The sequence below is a fragment of the Dromaius novaehollandiae genome, chromosome 1 (assembly GCF_036370855.1).
Source record: "Dromaius novaehollandiae isolate bDroNov1 chromosome 1, bDroNov1.hap1, whole genome shotgun sequence".
Lineage (NCBI taxonomy): Eukaryota > Metazoa > Chordata > Aves > Casuariiformes > Dromaiidae > Dromaius > Dromaius novaehollandiae.
In genome coordinates, this window is record NC_088098.1 from 197115269 (window position 1) to 197136584 (window position 21316).

The following is a 21316-nucleotide window of genomic DNA, read 5'->3' on the forward strand; positions in this document are numbered from 1 at the left end:
GGTGAAGCAAAGCTACATTTGATTTTCCTCCACAAAAAGAAATATGTATATGGTTTCTCCTTTCTGAAGGTAAATTTTTAGTACCTTTTATAATTAAGGAAGAGCTCTATAAAAAGCAACTAAACAATTCAACTAAAATAAGAGTTTTTTTATTTAATCACCTGTGTCACTAGTTCTGATCCAACCAAGCAACTTAAAGAACTACAATACCACAATCTGTTCAGAATAGATTGAAGGAAAAAAAATTAAAGCTTTGTGAAAATTTTTACCTAATGTAGGCGGGATTTTTGCTATTAAACAGCAATTAAGATTTAAACTAATTTAAAAAATCCTCATATACATTATATGATATTTCTCAAAAGATTATCTATATTGTACTTATATAATTCTCAATACATCGTTTTGCTTCAGTTACAAATCTACCTACATGCCATGGAATTAAGAAAGGTCAAAATATTTCTAAGCTTGAAAAAAGTAGCAGTAAAAGTATCTTACCGAATACAAATTTGACAAAATAGTATCATATGCAATGAACCCTCTTTACATGAGGAATGCTAGTTCTGCACGTGTCATCCCGCCTTTTCTGGAGAAAGTACAGAAATCCAAAACAGAATATTAGAGTAACTATTCCTGTTAGAATAGCTTCCTTATAAAGTTCAAAAATCTTCACGTATTGAGACCAGAAGACAGTAGAATATTTTCCGACAGCAATTGTTTTAAACACTTCAGAAAAAAAAGTAGTTGTGAAATATACAACTTCCAAATCCTGTGTTGTTGTTATGATGGCAGCATAGAACTAAATACTCAGAAAAATGGGCTACAGCTGCCCCAGGGAGGGCAAAGAGTATGGCCATCTGACCATCTTTCTGTACATCCTCTTCTTCCAAAGTTGCTACATCATTCTTCTGCCTCTCCTCACCCATTTTTTGCAATGCATCACAGAATGAACTAAGCACAAGTTTTAACTCACATTCCCTTTGGAAACAACTTATTTTTTCCTCTGAGGTGTTTGTGAGGACAGTTTAAATGGACTCTGAGATGGCTGCAATAATTGCTAAATGCATTCATGACTGACTGATTAAAAATACCAAGTTTCACATGTACGAAGTGTTGGGATGCCATACCTATCTGACAATTTTGGGTAGCTGATTAAAGACTTTCAGAACACCACATTTTAGAACACTTTATTAAGTGTTTTTCACTTGTGAAAGAACTATTAATAGGAACTTCAAGCCTTTCGGATAGTTAAAAAACAAAGGCAACTTTCACAAGAAGCTCCTATATCTTCCCACGTAACAAACTTGTGTAAACCTTTCCAGACTTCTTAATAGTCCAATTTTCCTCTTATGGTTGGAAATAACAAGACTCAATATATACTTACATGGAATGTAAATGGTATTGCTTTTGTAAGAAATCACATGAACCAAAAAAAAAGTCTCCCAAGACACTTCTCCCCTATTCAAAAAAAATTTTCTTCATCCTACATATTCTTGGAAACAATCATGACAAAAATCTTTGACATTTTCCGTTTAATCATGATAATACTTAGGAAACATCTATTGATTTTTCGCATTAGCTGCATATCTGTGCTACACAAACTTTTCAGTGTATCCTACTTTCTGGTTTGCCACAAATCCCACCCAAATACTAACCCTCCCCCATCCTTAAATCAGTCTCCTATAGGCCACTCCCCATCCTTTCATTCAGAGGTCCTGCAGAATGGATACATTATGCATTATTTTAAATGGGCTGGTGGCCCTTTTGAGCATTCAGTATAGGTTACAGGAGTTCTTAATACATTTGAACAGATCTAATCTGATATCTGATCAGCCCTCAATCTGTTTGGAAGGGATAGAGGATACTTGTGAATCTTCAGTACTTCTGACAAGGAGCAAAGATATGAAATATTTGTTAAAAGCATATAGTGAAAATACATTGAAAAGAGATTTTTGTGTTTCTTTCACACACTTGATGTATTATTAGCTCACCTGTTTTCTACATAATCATGAAATCTTTCAGTCTGGAGCACCTTAACAAGACAAGGTGCTCTACGATGAGGACAGCTCCTGAAGCCTGCATCCTAAGAGTCTCAGTCCTAGATTCACCTCCTGCACTTCCCACTGCACATAAGCCAGCTCCCTCCTATGCCTCCGTTTCCCTCATCCAAAATCCTCAAGCTCCATTCCCACTTGCCATTTGTTTTGATGCCCAACAGAGCCAGTAGAGAGGGATGTGTGCGACAAATGGCCAGTTAAACGCTATGTTTAGAGTGAAGACGAGCCAAACTGAAATGGCCTTAGTACAGCTCTCAAGGCATTATCTCTCTCAGAATGCATCTCCTCCTCTATTTGACCTCTTCTTTTCACAAAACTTGTATGAACTTGACATCTTTCATACTTTATCCTTTTACCAAATGTATATGAAATTTGCTAACCGAAACAAAGATTATATGGGGGAATTGGCAGAAAACAGCACGCCCATGTAAGCTTTATTTCCTTAAGAAACCAAGCTAAAAGCACACAATACTGGGAGACCAACATAAAGGCTTTTCATTACTGATCATGCAACACATTCTGTATTTTTTCAGTTATTTTTATAGAGACTATAGCAGCAATATTGTCATTTCTCCTATATAAAGCTCTAAAGTACCATCTTGTTTTGCTTTTAGAATTCAGCATGCACTATGCAGACAGGTGTGCTTCTAGTACTGTTACTAAATGTATGTTCCACTGAACAAGCTTCTTTAAAGCCAAGACAGTGACATTAATTCTGAAGACACTGAAAAGCCTTCCTTCATTTCCTATCTTGTAAGGTAAATATGAGGTCCACAAGTGTTTATAAAGATCAGTCCTGAAACATTCCCTTCCCCTTGAAGGGCTACAAAGGAAGAAGAAGGGAGAACACAAAAGCAGTAGTCTTCACAACAACATTTATAACCACCTGAAGAAAACCACAAATTAGTTTCAGCCTCAGATTTGCAGCTCCCCTTTGCAACAGTAAGATTATTCATTACCTGTTAAATTGTCTGGGATCACAGGTTACAAACTATTTGGTCTACAACAACGTAGCACCAGGAAAAAACAATTCTGGCAGCTTTGTTTCTTGTGTATGACAGGTCTGCAGCAGATACATGTGAAAAGTGTCTCACTAAATAAATACTAAAGATCAAAGGGTAAATGACAGCAGGCTTGCAAATCTTAGCCACAGCATTAACGAGTGCGTAATTTCATTTATATTTTACTTCCCCAAACACTCACTTGTGTTGTAACTTGATGGTTACATACCATACATTCTCCCTAGTTTTCCTTTTGTTACTGATATATTTAAAGCAGCCCTTCTTGCTGTCCTTGACATCCCTTGCTAGATTCAATTCTAAATGGACTAACGTTCCTGTAACTCTCCCAAGTGGCCTGTCCCTGCTTCCATCTTTTGTGTGCTTCCTTCTTCTGTTTTGAGTTTTGCCAAGAGCTCCTTGTTCATCCATGCAGGTCTCCTGCCCACTTTGCTCAACTTCTTACTCATACGGAGGCACTGCTCTTGAGCTTGGAGGAAGGGATCCTTGAATATTAACCAGCTCTCTTGGATCTCCCCTTCCTTCTAGGGCCTATCCCACAGGAATCTTCAAGAAGGTCCCTGAAGAGGCCAAAATTTACTCTCCTGAAGTCCAGTGTTGTGATCATACTTGTTGCCCTGCTTCCTCCTCACAGGATGCTGAACTCCACCATCTCATGGTCACTGCAGCCAAGGCTGCCCCCAGCCTTCACATCTCCAGCCAGCCCTTCCTTGTTTGTTAGCACAAGGTCCAGCAGCACACCTCTCCTTGTTGGCTCCTCCATCACCTGTGTCAGGAATTTATCATCAGTGCTCTCCAGGAACCTCCTGGACTGTTTGTGCCTAGCTGTGTTGTTCCTCCAGCAGATATCAAGGTGGCTGAAGTCCCCCATGAGAACCAGGGCCTGTGATTGTGAGGCTACTTCCAGCTGTCTGTAGAAAGCCTCATCTACTTCCTCTTCCTGATCAGGTGGCCTGTAGCAAACACCTACAGCAGAGTCACCCATATTAGTCTGCCCTTTAACCCTTACCCATAAGCTCTCATCCCACTCATCATCCACGCCTAGGCAGAGCTCCACACATTCCAGTTGCTCTCTCACATAAAGGACAACTCCCCCACCCCACCTTCCTGGCCTGACCACCTGGAGGTGGTCTATGAATTAAAAATCTATTTGTTATCTGTAAAGAGTGCCAATTTGCAAAATCACCAAAAAGTCACATAATGAAAACCCAAATACACCTGGAGACCAAATATAATATTTTTATCTTTTCAGTGCAACATACCTTTAGCACAATGGGAAAAAGTAGTCCAGCTAAGGATAAGAGATGTGGGGCTTATCCAACAGAGACATAAAAATATGAATTTCCTAACATTTTAATCTGCATAGAATTGGCAAATTTTTCAATCTCTCAAAACTCAAATATCTCTTTCTAGAGACACTGATTATAGCAGTGTTTCATCTCCAAAGTAGGTCCAAATACAAAGATGAATACCCTCCTGAGAAACACAAGATGTTTTTCCAGCAGGCAGCTAGAGAAGTCATTTAATACTAACATATCCCAATGTTTATTATATTTACTTAGTATCCTAAAGGAAATGACAGTGGATTCCAGGCCAAAGGCATCAAAATTTAAAATCAAATAGAACTTTTCCCAAGTATTAATTCCTACTCTGTTTACCATACAATTTGATAATCTAGTAGTAACATATTTTTCATTTCATGACCGTACAGCTTCTGAAAAGACTTTTGGGAATACACTATCTTTTTTGCTCAGGAAATAAAAAATGGCACCACGATCTCCCTCTCATCATGCTTCAGTCAAGAGAAGCAGCAAAAATTGCCACCTCCTCTGCAAACGTTTTTTATGTCACCGCTTTCTTCACATTGTTTCCTTATCCTGTATGTGCTATTTGATCTTTCAGTTTCTTCTTACTCATACCTGCTCCCACTTTTTCTTTTCATAGTTTCTTTTAATGATTTATTATAAGGTGAAGTTTAGATTTTGAGAAAGTAATAAATTAATTTTTCAAAACAGATTGAACAGTGAAGATGTAACATTTTCACAGAATCATAAAACACTTGAGGTTGGAATGCACTTCTGGAGAACATCAACAAACTTTCTGAGGGTGCACTCTGTCCTATTATCCAGGTCATTAATGAAGATGTTAAACAGTACTGGACCCAGTATCGACCCCTGAGACATCATTAGGGACTGGCCTCCAGCTAGATTTTGTGCAGCTGACACAACCCTTGGAGCCCAACAGTTTGGCTAATTTTTAATCTACTTCACTGTCCACTTATCTAGCCCACATTTCATCAGTTTGTCTAGGAGGATATTGTAGGGGATGGTGTTAAAAACCTTGCTAAAGTCAAGATAAACAACATCCACTGCTTTGCCCTCATCTGTCAAGCTAGTCACTTCATCATAGAAGGTTATCAGGTTGGTCAGGCATGATTTCCCCTTCATAAAGCCCTGCTGACTACTACTATTCACCTTTTCATCCTTCATGCATTTGAAAATGGCTTCCAGGAGGACATGATCCATCACCTTTCCAGGGACCTGAGGTGAGACTGACTGGATGGCAGTTCTTTGGATCCTCCTTCTTGAAGACAGGAGTGACATTTGCTTTCTTCAGAAACCTCCCTTGATCACCATGACCTTTCAAAATAATCAGGAGTAGCCTTGCAATGATTTCCCGATATCTCGCAATGATTTCCTGATATGAAGCGAATGATCTTTACAGGCTTTTCTATGGTGAATTCAAGGATCTCTAAGCAGTATGCCTTCTGCTTTCCTGACTGGAAAGCTGGTAATATTGCAACAATACAATGTACATTTATAGCTTCAAATTTACATTTGTACAAACTTGATGGACATTATGGAACCAAGAATTTGATCTAGCTGGCCATTATTAATGACAATGCTGAAGAAGAAAAAAAGCCAAATGGATCTAATTTGCAAAGCTGGTCTTTAAAAAAAGGGAAGGAGAGCTCCGAGGTATTGTTTTTTGTTTTATTTTTTTAAAAGAAAGTCACTGACATGAGCATGGAACACTTATTTTTACAGCCAATTTTGATCATTCTCATACTTTCATTTGTGAATGGTTTTAAAGTTTAATCTAAGACGCAAAGAAAACATCCAAAAAAGCAGGCAAGGAAGCAGTCATGATCCCTGTAAAGGTCAGTATTAGGAAACAATAGATAATGCTATTTTAACTACAGAATACTTAGAAGAGCATAAATTATTATAACCTAACAAAGAAAAAAGTTCTACTGGACCGTGTTCTTGGATGACCTCATGAAACCACACACTTCTATAATGAGAAACACCTTGAAATCAAAAATCTTGGAAAATACAACAGCGGACAACCAAAGCAGTGGTCAAATTTGGGATTTTTTGTTTTGAAAACAAATCAGCAATAAGTCATGACAAAATAGTTTAGGAAGCAATGCCTATTATCTGGTTATATGCCTAAATAGGGCCAAAGACTACATGCTTTTAAAAGCTTCTCACTTCTTTCTAGTAATGGGCATAAATTCTATCAGGTTCTTTCCTAACAGTGACCATGATTTTGTAAAGCACTAGAGAATGACTAAAGGGCATTCCTGCATTTCTGAAGTAATCTTTGAATACTGATGAGGGAGACCTCCTTGGACTCAAGAGCTCTTCTGTGGAAAATGGGAACTTTGACCATGCTAATTTACATGTACTTAAGTATGTGCCATAGGCATAGTTAAGTGATTCACAGCTAGAGCCTGGAAAGCAACTAAGATGTTGTCTGCAAAGAACCCCTGGCAGCAGCTTCTCCTCATTGCACGTTGAAAGAACATCTTTAATGTTCCTGCTGATCCTAAATCTGGCAGTAGGTTTTCTTGGGAACAGTCCAGGTCTCAGAAATTAGGTTCCAACCAATGCACACTGTATATATGAAAAGCTTGTCCACCTGAAAGCTTAGTTAAAACAGAGCACATCCCACAGCAGCATTTTTGGTGAGCTGCACACTAGGAACACATTAAATACGCTGCAGTATCTATGCTATCACCAGTTACCATACACAACAACATGGTCTCAGATTGACTAGGATATGAATATTATTAACAAAAGCTGACTGAGAGACTGTCAATCCTTTGGCAAGAGATAGGAGGAGAGGAATGGCAAGCAGAAGCCCAGCACTGCATTATCCATTTCTACAGCTGGCTTGCCAAGTAGTAGTTCACCTGTTCAGCACCTGCTTACACCATGCACACACAAAGGAATAGGCCAGGGAATCAAGTCTGAAGATTTGGGAACAAAAAATGTTTCATCATAGTTTTTACATAGAGCACTTGTAGCTGAGATACTATAAGATTTCTCCCCCCCCCTTTTTTTTTAAATTAAAGCATTTGTGTTGCAGCACCAGGTGAGTGCTTTTAGCAATTTCACTGCAGAATCAAGCTCACTAGCTTAGAGAGCAACCTAATCAGATTGGTATCACACAAAACGGATAGCTGGGTGCTCATCCCCAGATTCCCAACTGTGTGGACAGGCCTACCATACACTAATATTAAAACACAGATGCACTTTTAACAGGCACAGCACAAAAGTTGTTTAACCATGCAAAAGGACCTCTAATTTGAGTTACTTCAAGGAATCCTCCAAGCATGCTGCAAAGTCCATCTTCTCTTTTTTCATGCTGTTGAGGATGCAGACTGATGTATACGGATCTATGGTCAGTCTTCTGTTTATGCTTATTTTTAATGTGGAATAAGCTTTCTGTGTACAGGAAGGACTCTGATAGTTAAAGATCATAAAGTAGAACAAATACTAGGAAATAAAGTCAGCAAAATGCAGCACGTTTCAAGCTTGCTTAATAACCAAATTCAAAATATTATTAAAACTAAAATTGATGCACTTTGTGGTAATTATGTGAAGCATTCTTATTTTCTTCCTGCTACAGACAGAGCATGAATAAACAATCTGCTTTCAATTGCTCTCAGTTACGAAACTAAAAAAAGCTGAATAATAAGCAAGTCAAAAAATTAAAAGGTAAGAGGACCACTGTTTATTTGTTGAGAAATTTTACTGGTGTATTTCAAAGACTTATGAAAAAGCTAACTATTTAAGACCGGCTCTTTTCAAAGATGACAAATATAATCAACGTCTCCCTTGCTCTGATGAAAACGGGGAATTGGCTTTCATACAATTAGCATACAATAAAACACACTGATGAGAGTTAAATGTTTAAATAGTTAAGTTATTGCTAAGTACTGTATCTATTTCCTTTGTAAAAGATAAACCAGGACTACAAAAAACAGTAGATAAAGTTTATTAGTCATTATTACTGTCTTTCTACAGTTTTTACCGTTTCCTACAGAATATACTCACTTCATATAAATCTTACGTGACTTAAAATTCCTGGATTCCTCCACTATAAAGACAGATTTCACAGTCTAAGTTCATGTGTTTCTAATAATCATTAAATTGTGCTGTCTGGATTGTGGATGCTAGGCAAGAATTGAGTCATGTTATCCAATATGTTGTTTCTGGTTATAAAAATCAGAAAGATCTCCGAAACCTCCAAAACATTACCTAACTAGAACTAACGTCATTAAGACAACTTAAAAAATACCAGAAACTCAAACTTAGATCAAGGCTAATTACATTTCCAAAACATGAGCTTTCTTGCCCTTTAAAAAAACACTTACTCTATGAGACAGATGTAGCTAAGAAAAAATTTCTTTGCCGAAGTCCTATTTTCATTACCTCCCTACAACATCCAAACAATATCATTTTTATATAGCTAGTATATGAAACAAAAGTAAGCATGCTACTTAAGCAACTGTATATATGTGTGTGTGTACAAACACATATGGAGATGCTTAAAACACATTCAGAAACTAAACCAACACCTATCATAATTTTAAGGCATAGTAGGAAAAACATAATAAGTCTATCCAGTCAACCAAACGTTAACAATGGTGATTTAACACCAAACACATATTACTGGTGATTACTACTACAGATACCCCGGAAATAGAAACACAACTCTAAGATCAAGAATTAGCTTCCCATTATTTTGCTTCTCATAGGAATATACACACTATCGAAGTCTCAACCTGCAAGCTAACTTTGCAACAATATGTCCTCGCCTTGCTAAAACCAAACACTGGGCAGAATTTATTTTGTTTCTCAGGCTATTCCCAGGAACTCTGATAAAATAAAGAAAACATCTAACAGGTACATCTCTCTTTTCTCCTGCATGAAATATGCACCTTTTAAATTCACCAAATTTCCACTACAGAAATACTCAAACTGAATTGTTTCAAAATTACACTCTAAGACCTGAAGGTGTCCATGGCAGTCCCTCTACATATGCTTTAATTTAAGCCCCCTTTAATACACTTTCTCACCCAAGTGGCTTGACAAGATCCCAGTGGGATAACATCTCAGATAGCTCTGCCTCTGGCTCAAGCTTTTGGCTTCTTCCTCATGTTCTCAAAAGATAGCCAACAGCAAGGGTGGGTTTTATGCTGGAAAAAAACCCTGCTTGCTGGACTGAGACCACCAACTCATTTCACATAGGTCAGACAATGAGATGGTAACTTTGGTCAGTTGCCAACTTACACTATGTTTGAGCTACAGACCTAGATGTGAAAGGCTCTGTAATAAATTACCAATCTCCTGAGCCATCCAGTTAACGACATGCATTGCTTTTTTCACTCGGTCATATTTATACTTTTAATGCTTAAGTTCATAAATTTTCTGAAATTGTAAAAAGCAAAATACCAGAAAAATTCAAATTCTTGATGACAGGTCATTTGTTTTCTGTATGCCTCCTAAAAATGTGCTGAAGAATACTGTGGCTGGCCTAAGGTCAGAGTAAGACACTATATTTTGATTTTAAAAAGTGTGTCTAAGTTGTGACATGCATACTATATATTTCTACATTATGTTTTGCTTCACTATTTCACAAGTTATGAGAAAGCCACCAGAAATTTTTTTTGGCTTTTTCCTTCTGAGTGCTGAAGCTTTTGTTCAATTTATAGAACCAGGAGCAAATTAGAAGCAATATCCATAAAATTATTTTAATAAAACAATCTTTCCTTGTATTTCAGTTCTGAAAATGTTATTATTCACTGAAGATAAGCCTTTCTCAATTGCTTTAAACAGAGACTGGCACTCTAAAAACATTTATTAGGCATGAAAATAGAAGACAAATAACTAGTCATTCACTGCCATTCAAGGAACAATATTAAAGCTACTTCAAAGGCAAAAGTAACTCTGGAAGGGTAATAAGGGAGCCAGATTTAATGCACCAAATATAGAATAGCACTGGTAATATTGACTTATGGGAGTGAAAGGTCAGACTAACAATCCTCTTATACTAATGAAATTTCAGTATTTAGAAGGATCATAAACAGCATCTTTCTCAGAAGTAAATAACAAAACACTATTAAAGAACAAGAGCTATAGACAACTGAGTCATGAAAATCACTGGAATTTAAGAAGAAAGACTAAACAGTATCCTATGCAAAAAAGCTATGGGCATATTTCAGAGGTAAATACATAATGATTGGAGAGATTTACCAATTTAAAACATTTAATACAATTTGCTTGTTAAGAAACACTATCTCGGGCACTAAAGGTTTTGCTTACACTGTACTTAGGATAAACACAAGTTTATTCACACAAGTCTTCAAAGGTTGGCATGGTTATATTTCTGATAGATTATAAATATTATGAGAAGATAATGGCCTTTAAGAGTTACCTTCTTAAATGAAACTGGTAAGTTTAGGGAGTACTTTATTTCAGCAGTTGCTTGTGGCCAATCATCCTCTTTCCCACCTGCACATATGCAATATTTAGTAATTTCTGAGGCCTGCAGTCATGCTACCAGAGGCATACTCTGTACCTCAACATGCCTGTTTATTTAAATAATCCCTTTTAAAAACAATGTATTTAGAAAAATCAAGAAAGGAGAACATCCGATATACTTCACTCTCATAAACAGATCATAGCAGACTTAAAATTTGCTCCGATCTATTAATCGAGGCTGACTGCACTATAAAAATATATTTTTATTAGTACATGCCCACAGGTTTTTGTTTCCCAAAGATTAGTATATAAAAAAAAATCTTGCCCTCAGTCTTCCCAGTGCTAAAACCCATTGCAGATCAACTTACCAAATCCCTGTGTAACACCCAGTTAGCATGCAGGTAGTGAATACCATCTAGGATCTGATATAACAGGGACTTCACCATTCCCCGAGGTAACTGAACTGGTTTCTTGTTTGCTTTAGAAGCCCTGTGAAACTTGATTATATGCTGTAAAGGGGAAAAAGAAATCAAAATAAAAAAATGTAATGTTTGCTCTACAGTATTACACAAAAAGATTGCCAGTGATTCCTTACATGGAGTTCTTAGCAGTTTTTTCAACCTTTCATTCATTTTCAAAATTAGAAACATGCAGCTGAAGTACTAGAACATTAACAGTATATTAGGTAAAATGTTTACTGTCCTAGGAATTCTCTCAAAAATTAAATCAAAAGATAGACTGATATTTTGTATATCTCAAAACAAAAGTAAATTACATAACTCCCACATCCTTTTACTTTTAGGTTTTTGTCTGTTCTCATGATACTGTAATATTCAATGTCTGATGCCAGAAAGAGAAATTCTTGCATCAAACTACTGGGACTTTTAACCTTCAAATTAAACAGGAAATAAATCTGGGCTGCTCTTACACTATTCCCTTAAAAAAAGTACTCCCAAATCAGAAGCTATTGATAGAGCAAAGTTGTGAAACTGTCCATCTGAAAGTCAGCCACCAAGCCAGGCACAGAACGAACTTTAACAATTATGACTTTATCACGGGCAATGATGTCTAGCAACAAGGAGGAGCCAAGAGAATTGTATGTTGTCTTAAAATTTGAACCCTGGGTGCCACTAACTTCAACAGCATCAGGTGTGTCACGGTCACAGTAACCGTTTTCATGTTTCGTGCAGAATAAACTTTTCCTGCATTCACTCTTCTTTTTCGTACTGGCCCGCATTTATGTGATCATCAAAATGGGCCTGATCTTGTTCAGCCAAAACCCAGCACCGAACTTCTGGTACATGTTTCTCCTTCCTCTACTCAGCTTCCTACGTTCCAGAGTTTTCATATCCCAGGTGCCAGTTAGGTACCTGACTACTCAAATCCCTTTGGGAAACTGCCTTATCCTCTCCTGCAGCAGCCCAGCTCCACACAGCCTGCCCTTCTTTGCTTTAGGTGTTGAGCCTGGCTGCGAGAAGGAAGCACATCCCTGCTCTGCCAAAGGTAAAAATGCAGCTGCAAGGAGGAGAGAAAAGTTGATGCAACAGGTGAGAGCTCCTACCCACTCAGCCAAATGCCACACGCACAAGCATTCCCCAGCCTGAACCACAAGTTTTGTCCCCCTTCACTTCCTCCTTCCACTGACTTCAAAGCAAACGTATTCTTCAGGTAGTAGCCAGAAAGAAGAGAGTCTTCAGAAGTAAGAAAAAGGGAAGCAGTACAGATAAAAAGATAGGTGGTTTTCCTGGACCTTTGTTTTCCTGCTCTAATGTATCCTGTACCCTTTGCCCAGCCTGGTTTGAGAACCACCGCAGGACTCAATCTGTAGCAGGATCTCTTAGGCACTGACATTGTACAAATAATCACTTGAGCTGGGTTACTTTCATCTACATATAGTTAGCAACCAGGAACAGGTACAGCCGAGGAACACTGAAGTTTATACACGTATGTGCATACAAACAAAGATCGAAACTGAGGGTCATTCATAAGTGGCTGATACATAAGCCGGTGTTTCATTAACAGAAGTGCTTCTGCAGTAACTGTGGATAAGTATGAAGTACTGTAGAAAGTTATAAATACAAACAAGGAAAGGTTGATACCAGTCACAATCCTTCAGGCAAATACAAAACCTTACAGCATAGTCTGAAATGAAAAAAACTATTCAGATGTTCCTAAACTTCACTAGCTTGGCACATCATAAATATGGGTGAAGCAGTGAAAAGATGAATGTGTTTGTTTCTTTCTACATAAAGAACTTTATTTTCCTCAAGTTATTTCTTTTTAAATCAACCTTAAGAGTATCCCAAATTTCAGCTGTTTGATACTAAAATAAAATAAGAATGAAGAAGTTAATGAAATCTCAGTACCATCTTTCAGAAGTTCCAAAACATTGAATGGAAGAAAATATCTTCAATTCAGCTTAGCTGAAGGAAAATTTTCCTTACACACTAAGTTCTAGTGTGGCAAATACTACTGAATTATCCCCAACTGCAAGTGACATGACTTTCAAAATGAATCAATTTGGCTTGTACTTCTTACCTCTTTAAAATACACGTGGGAAAAAACAAGTCATGAATCATGACTTGTTTTCAAGTCTTACACAAACATTTACATCAAAAATTAATCTCATTCCAGATTGATACTTGTTGTACCCTTTGATTTGGATCATCTTAATATCTTCTAAAATGAATATTACAATGCTTTTTTCCATTTGAAAGCAATGTTCAAAGTCTACAAATTTAATTCTGAGGAACACATACTTGTTTTACTGAATTCAAGCTTGGATGGAATTTGGGATTTTTTTTAATGTCTTCTTTTTTATAAAGAGTTTCAGATGGATGTTAAGATTACAAATATTGAATTAATAGAGGAAAAGGGTTCATCTCTTAAAACAATTTTACTTAACGTGCAATGCATTTAAATTCAAAACTGTACTTCATAGTAAGGAATAAATGGATTTCTTCCTAAATAAATGAAATTTCAAATGAACTGAGTAAAGAGCTCTCCCCACTGAAATATATAAGTGAATCTCAATTATGTATAGTTGCATTATTCTCACTCCGTTTATTTATGGATGGCATGAAACGTAACTAAAACTCCAAACTGTCCTACTTGGCCAAAAGCTTTGTCATTTTTTAAAGGAAATTCATCTGCATAATCAATACCATTTTCCTGCATTCCTTATTTTAGCTGTAGTGAAGGATTATATCTACATTTATTTAAATGTATCCTTAGCTACTGAAAGCTGAATGTTGATCTTTATCTTCAGAAACAGGTCAGAGATCAACCATGTAGCTTGCTTACCCAATACTTTCCATTATGCTTTCCCTTAATAGCAAAAATGTGTCCAACAAACATTCGTGGTAAGAAGCTATATTGTTTTGAATTGATGCACCTTCCTTGCCCTTGTCCCTTTCCTCCAACTGAAACTCAGTGTCTGTTACCTACAAACAATTCACCTTACCCAGAGATCATGCTCAGCGTAGTCAAAGAGAAGCCACACTTTCCTGTCAGCATGAGAAAGAAACACCTTTTGCAGAGAAATGACATTTGGATGCTTGAGCTCCCGCAGCAACTGCAAAATAAAGAAAGTCCATCAGAATTTTATCTATGCATCCAGAGCTGTGAAAGGGCTGGAGAGATGAATTTTAAGTCTTTGCTACAGATTATACAAACAAAAGTTGGAATCTGCAATTCAAAGAAAACAGCACATACTTTTTCTTTTTTAATGAAAGAACTAGTCATTAGTTTGAAGCTAATGCTGAAAGTAGGTCATAACTCCCTTGGGGCATTCATTTCCTTTTAATTTCCTAAAAGTTAAAGTCTAAATAAACCTCACAATTACACAGGATCAAGAAGACTCCATAAAAAGCCAACTGTTAGCACCTGCCTTTTCCCATAGGATCTGATCTCTGATAAAGCCATTTGGGGTAGCCAATTTTCTCTTGACTCCTAATTATCTGAAAGCCCTCCATTTTGGTCACAGTCATTCAAGGCTGAATGGGACTGACTCATTCAGAATCGGTCAACGCAGTCAGCTAAAAGAGGATGTGGTTCATAAGATGCAGTCAGCTGATCTTAAAAAGTCAACATTACCAAAAGAAGGTCCCAGTTCCCCCCACAATATATCCTGCACCAGTTATGGCACTCGCATCTATGAAACGGCTCAGCAGAAAATTAACCAAGACACAGATACACACATACATAAAGGAGATGAGTTTTGGCTGATTTACTGACCTGACCTGACTCATGGCACTAACCAGACCCAGCACTAGAAGGGGACAGAACACAACTAGGAACAAGAACTTCTTTCAGCAGAAAGTGAGCCATTAAATCAGCTCAGCTGCTTTGGAAACTGTAGCTTTAGTCACCACCAACAAGAAAACATAACAGACACATACCACGAGAACTGAATGCAGACAGAAAGAGTGCGAGTTCTACACAGAGTTCATAGAATCGCTAAAAAAGAAACAAAAACCTAGGCATACTCTTTTCAAATGTGGATACCTAAGACTAGAAGAATTCTTTGCCAGCTCAGGGATAGCAATAAAAGTGATGGCTAGTCTTCTAAAAATGAGTAAGGACAATCTGAACTAGTATTTGAATATAAATGGAAAAATTAACATATTTTATTTTTGAGATTGAATCTATTTCTAATAAGACATAATTTTCCCCTTATAGAATAACAGGAACAAGATAATTAGTTCCTTTTCACTGATACCTTAGTCACATACAGTAACATTCTAGCCACTACTAAGATAGTAAAGTGACAGGGGCTATTTGAATGTTTTTGCTTCCTTCTTTTCTATATATTTTGAAAGCCCTTCCAATTCCCCAATCACCAACCAATGTCTTAAGTGTGGCATTTCTTGAGCAAGAGGACCTGGCCCCACAGAACTTTTATCTCAAGTATAAGATGAAACAGAAAGACAGAGGGTTGAGAAGACAATGAAACACTGAGGAAGTACAGAAGGTCATAGTTTCAGTCTCAGCATGTTAAACTTTCTAACCTTAAGATTTCTAAGAGCATTATATAGATGAATTTTAAGGAGTGATCTGAAAGAACAAGTGTGGAATTTTGTAAATGCCTGTAATTCCTACAAAATATATGGATCAACATGGGGAAAACCAAGAATCTTTATCTGCAATTTTAATCAGTTAAAGTTGGAGGGCAAAGGCCAAAGGTAGGAGTCAACCTGTTAATGAATGAGGTTATGGTCTGAGGGTTTTGGAATACACTGTGTCAGTCTTTAGAGCAAGAATATTTTGCTGATGCAGTACAAACTCATAGTGCTAGCTCAAATTTATGCAGAGCATTTTGATGAATTCACTGAACCAGCAGACTGCATGATAGCTCAGTACGTGTGTCAGTATCAAAATTTTATTAGGTTTCCTACAGCCTGATTACAGCTCTATATGGAGACTCCAACTCCTTTATATCCAGACACAACAGACCATCCCTGGGTGAAAGAGGTAGATAAAATTCACAAGGCCCCAGAAAATAATGTAACCACCCTCTTCACCCCTTCCTGCCTCATTTTAGTCTTTGTTCCCATGTAGCAGCTATCACCCACCGTCAAAACCCAACCACCTCACACTGAGGACAGTGGTAATAAAAAGCAACAAATGCAAATGCTGTTTGAGGGATAGCAAGAGCTCAGGCAGAAAACACATCATGTGGGTTTTGGACAACATTTCCAGCAACCTCATTCTCCAGGAACTAGGCCTCTCCAGCCATGTGCTACATGTCTTTCCTACCAGATGACTTGCCTTGTGTCCAGCAGCTGACAGAATTCACTGAAGAAAAGGTAGATTGCAAGAAACACAGTATGATGATCAGTAAGATGTATGCTAGCGATAAAGGCCACTTCTTGGCATAGCAACTCTCATGTCTAATCCACTTCTCTTTACTCTAGTTCAGTTTTGCAAAACACAGACATATCAAATAAAAACTATCCATTCGGCTCCTGGTAAATCACTGTCTTTTTCATTTGCACATCACATGATGATTCAAGATCATTTCTGCAGCTAGAAAAGTTCTCCTTAAATTAGCTGGCCTGGATGCCCGTTATAGAAAATGACACCCACTTCACCTTCAATGAAATACCAATCAGCAACTGTGTAGATGCTGATACATCTGGTTTGACTTGAGCATCATAAGCCCACACTGCCCTGTTTGGTTCTCCCCTTGCTTTCACAAATATTCTACAAGCCAAAGCAGGCAAACAGCACCCCTACATGTAAGTCTCAAACCAACGTGAAAGCTCCTCCATCTCCCTCTTCAAATGAGGAAATGCTCATTCCACAACCATGGGGCAGCTGAGGGGCAGTAAATGAAAGTGCTCCAAAGGCATGTAGCCTCATGAATGAGGACAAACAGGGGCAGCAGAGCACATTATCAAATATCAATAGCAGCATTATGGCAACCTGGCAAATTACCACATGACTACGACAAGTCTTTCTTTGCTCAGGGATACTCACATTAATCACCTCTCACTTCAAATATGAGCCGAACTCATCACAAGTCTCCATGCACACGACCTCTTTCAACTGGCGATCTTCACACTAGAGTTCTCTACCACTACAGACACTTCTCAAAAGCCAAGACACTATGTTGAATGAGTGCATTCAATACACTGCATTCTCAGCATACCTGAGAATTTCTAGCGCTACTGCAAATGTCATTCCATCTCCACTCTTGATGTTTGCTACGATATGTTGTCCGCAAGGAATGTAACTTGCTTAGTATTGTAGTAACACCACATTTACACCTATAACCAGGTACCTGTTAGAAATGATCTTGGCCCAGCAACCTGTTCCAGGAGACGTGTTAAGAAGCAATTTCTCCAGTGCCCCTTCGCAAGATGTTAGCCTCTTTTAAACAAGGCCACTCCTTGCTCCCACTGCCTTTCTAGAAGAGCTACCCAAGAGACGTCCCCCCCAAGGCAGACAATGATGAGAGAGCTGGCAAGACACAATACAGTGTGCAATACCAAGGAAAACATTCACTTCAGCAAAAATCACTATTGTCATCTTGCCAATTTGATGGCGTGCATTCAAAATCTAATCATCTTCTCACGCCTTAAAGAGCTCATATAAGTTCCACCAAGTGATCCAGTGCCAAACGGACCATATATTAATAGTCAAGCAATAGCCTGAGAGTGAACAGGCAAAAAAGGACTTGGAATGGAAAGCAGACTGTGACAGTTGATGGTGAAAGAAAGGTCATTTTCAGAGCAGAAGAACACAAAGATTTAGTCATCACGTAACAAATTACAAAATACTAGTGGAACAACTGCTAAAATAGGTAAGCTGAGTCTAAACATTAGTAAGACACTACCTAAATACTCTGCGCAATTCTAGCCAATTCAAGAAAGATTAATTCCAGCTACAGCAGGGAAAAGAGCCCAAGCTTACAATGAGGGGAATGGAGAACCTATCACATAAAAGGAAACTAAAAAGCCAAGCCAAGACCTTTATAACCTACCAAAACAAAAGACAGAGAAAAGACCACTTCTCTTTTTAAAAGGGAAAATTAAAAAAAAAAAAAAGAAGGAGGGGAGAGAGAAGGAGGGGAGAGAGAAGGAGGGGAGAGAGAAGGAGGGGAGAGAGAAGGAGGGGAGAGAGAAGGAGGGGAGAGAGAAGGAGGGGAGAGAGAAGGAGGGGAGAGAGAAGGAGGGGAGAGAGAAGGAGGGGAGAGAGAAGGAGGGGAGAGAGAAGGAGGGGAGAGAGAAGGAGGGGAGAGAGAAGGAGGGGAGAGAGAAGGAGGGGAGAGAGAAGGAGGGGAGAGAGAAGGAGGGGAGAGAGAAGGAGGGGAGAGAGAAGGAGGGGAGAGAGAAGGAGGGGAGAGAGAAGGAGGGGAGAGAGAAGGAGGGGAGAGAGAAGGAGGGGAGAGAGAAGGAGGGGAGAGAGAAGGAGGGGAGAGAGAAGGAGGGGAGAGAGAAGGAGGGGAGAGAGAAGGAGGGGAGAGAGAAGGAGGGGAGAGAGAAGGAGGGGAGAGAGAAGGAGGGGAGAGAGAAGGAGGGGAGAGAGAAGGAGGGGAGAGAGAAGGAGGGGAGAGAGAAGGAGGGGAGAGAGAAGGAGGGGAGAGAGAAGGAGGGGAGAGAGAAGGAGGGGAGAGAGAAGGAGGGGAGAGAGAAGGAGGGGAGAGAGAAGGAGGGGAGAGAGAAGGAGGGGAGAGAGAAGGAGGGGAGAGAGAAGGAGGGGAGAGAGAAGGAGGGGAGAGAGAAGGAGGGGAGAGAGAAGGAGGGGAGAGAGAAGGAGGGGAGAGAGAAGGAGGGGAGAGAGAAGGAGGGGAGAGAGAAGGAGGGGAGAGAGAAGGAGGGGAGAGAGAAGGAGGGGAGAGAGAAGGAGGGGAGAGAGAAGAGCTATTTTTATTAACTGACAATATTACCACAAATACAAATGGGTATGAACTGTTTGTGATTAATTTTGGCTTAAAGGCCAGATAATGTTTAAGGTCATTATTAGAGTAAGACTCAGGAACTGCCTTCCAGGAGAATTTTTCTTTACATGATTAATTTGCAGTTTGCTAAATTTTTGAAGATACATTTGGCTTGCTTGCAAGAGCAGGAGCCAAATTTAATGACCAAAGAGGTACCATCCATTTCTATATTCCTACAATAAATTTCTTAGAAAACAACGCTCCTCCAAACCCCCCCCCCCAAACTTAAGTTTCCTATCTTGTAGTTGAGTAAAACTACAATTTGTTCTCTGAGTACTTTAAACTTTCTGTTTTAACTAAGAACAACAAATCTTTATTACACAAGTTCTTGAATCCCACGTTGGCTTAGCTGCTATCCACTAGACTCAAGATCTCTTTCTAAATTTGTTTTAATGTTTTTACAGTTTTATATTCTCACAGGCCTGATACTCCACAGTATTAAAAAACAAGATACCTGCTGAAAATACATGCTGTTTTTCTTTCAAAAGTGTTCACAAGTGAAAGCATACAAACACAATGTCTCAGAAAAAGTTATAATATGCCTCACTCTATGAATTTATTATGAAGCTGACAATACAATTTTGAAGCCCTGTTTCCTCAGACTTACAACTGTGTGAAACAGAAAAAATGCAAAAAAGAAGCCTGAAAACACAATGCCAAGAAAAAATAAATGCACATTTCTGGTTTTAACTTCTGTAGTTTCCAAAAGAAGCAAGTCTTACACGATCACACATACAAGTTAATATTTATTAGCACTTCTTACACCCATACAAACATATTCACAGTATCAGAGGTCTCCAAGATGTTAAGTTACTATATGTTCTCTGAAAATATGCAAGTGGATGTAGAATTCACATAAGAGGCACTGGATGCCATATAGGCTTTACAAATTACTGTTCACAGAAAATATTATGATTTTTTGAAGTTTCAATTTCTAAGATTTCATTGGTATTTTTATCCCACTTTCACAAAAACTAGAAACAATACTACCCTCCTTTTCTACATAACCTCTCAAGAATACTGTTTGTAGCCCTGGGATGTAGCTTTAGAAAGTAATCACAGTCACAATTAAATTATATATACCACGCTACTTTCAAACTAAAGCACTTGAGAATCATTAGACTGGACAAAAGAGGTGAAATCAAACTTTTGTCTTCTTCAATATCTTGCCTATTCTCACAATAGGAAGGGCTGCCAAGGAACACATTACTTGCCTTCTGAAAAAAGGACTGAACTCCTCTCAATGAGTTCTGGATTCAGTCTTGTGGGAGAGTAACAGTGCTTTCACTGTTAATGTGGAAGGGCCTTGACTCACAGCCTGAGCAACCTGCACCCAAATACTGTGCCTTATTGCATATTACAAGCTCACAGCAACTTGGGTCGCTGCTCAGAATATGATCCACTCAGAGCAGTTCCGGGCCACAAGTCATCGGCACTCCTGACAACCTGTATCTGGTACGTGATCTCCTCCACCAAGCGTGCAGGAACAACTTATCAGTTGCTCCTTCCCCAGGGGAATGTGTTTAAGAGAACGGACCACAGCTTTTTCAGAGGCATCCTGAGGTCATTCACTTTCAGCTTCTGCTTCATGGGGTCCCTCCAGTTGCTGCATACTGATCCAGAGCCCTTGGTCAAGCTCAGACTGGCTCTGGAAGAGCCCTCAAGCCCTTCTTCTGTACTTCCTTTGGTGGGGGAAAGAGAAGCATGATAAGCACGCAAGAAAAACACTTTCCTCATCACCCAAGACATGGAAAGCCCAGGTATGTGAAGAGGACCTGCCAATTTGCCTGTGCAGCAGCCCTCTCCACTCACATCAACTCCATCAGTAGCCTAATGGCAGGCAGGCTTCCTTCTCGCCCACCCAGTGGGCACAGGCCTGCTGCCCTCTCTCTGCCACCTTCCAGCCCAGCAGCTGGAAGGCAGGCGCCTAAGCAGTTGCAGAGGTGAGCAGGACTGTTGCAGAGCCTCTCCTTTCAGATATGGGCAGCAGTCATCAATCAGCTGGTTCTGCGATACTCTCACACT

General features: G+C 38.9%; 1 protein-coding gene across 4 annotated transcripts in view; it reads right to left on the reverse strand.

Annotated features, from left to right (window-relative positions):
- CDK8 (cyclin dependent kinase 8) overlaps positions 1–21316 on the reverse strand; it is an 87515-nt gene that overhangs the window by 32753 nt on the left and 33446 nt on the right. For 3 of the 4 annotated variants that reach the window (XM_026108894.2, XM_026108893.2, XM_026108895.2), the window contains exons 3-4: positions 14312–14422; positions 11217–11357 (exon numbers count right to left, since the gene is read on the reverse strand). The exons of the other annotated variant lie outside the window; for it this stretch is intronic. In XM_026108894.2, coding sequence (XP_025964679.2) covers positions 11217–11357; positions 14312–14422 — 252 coding nt within the window. The remainder of the gene's footprint in view (positions 1–11216; positions 11358–14311; positions 14423–21316) is intronic. 4 annotated transcript variants of the gene reach the window in all.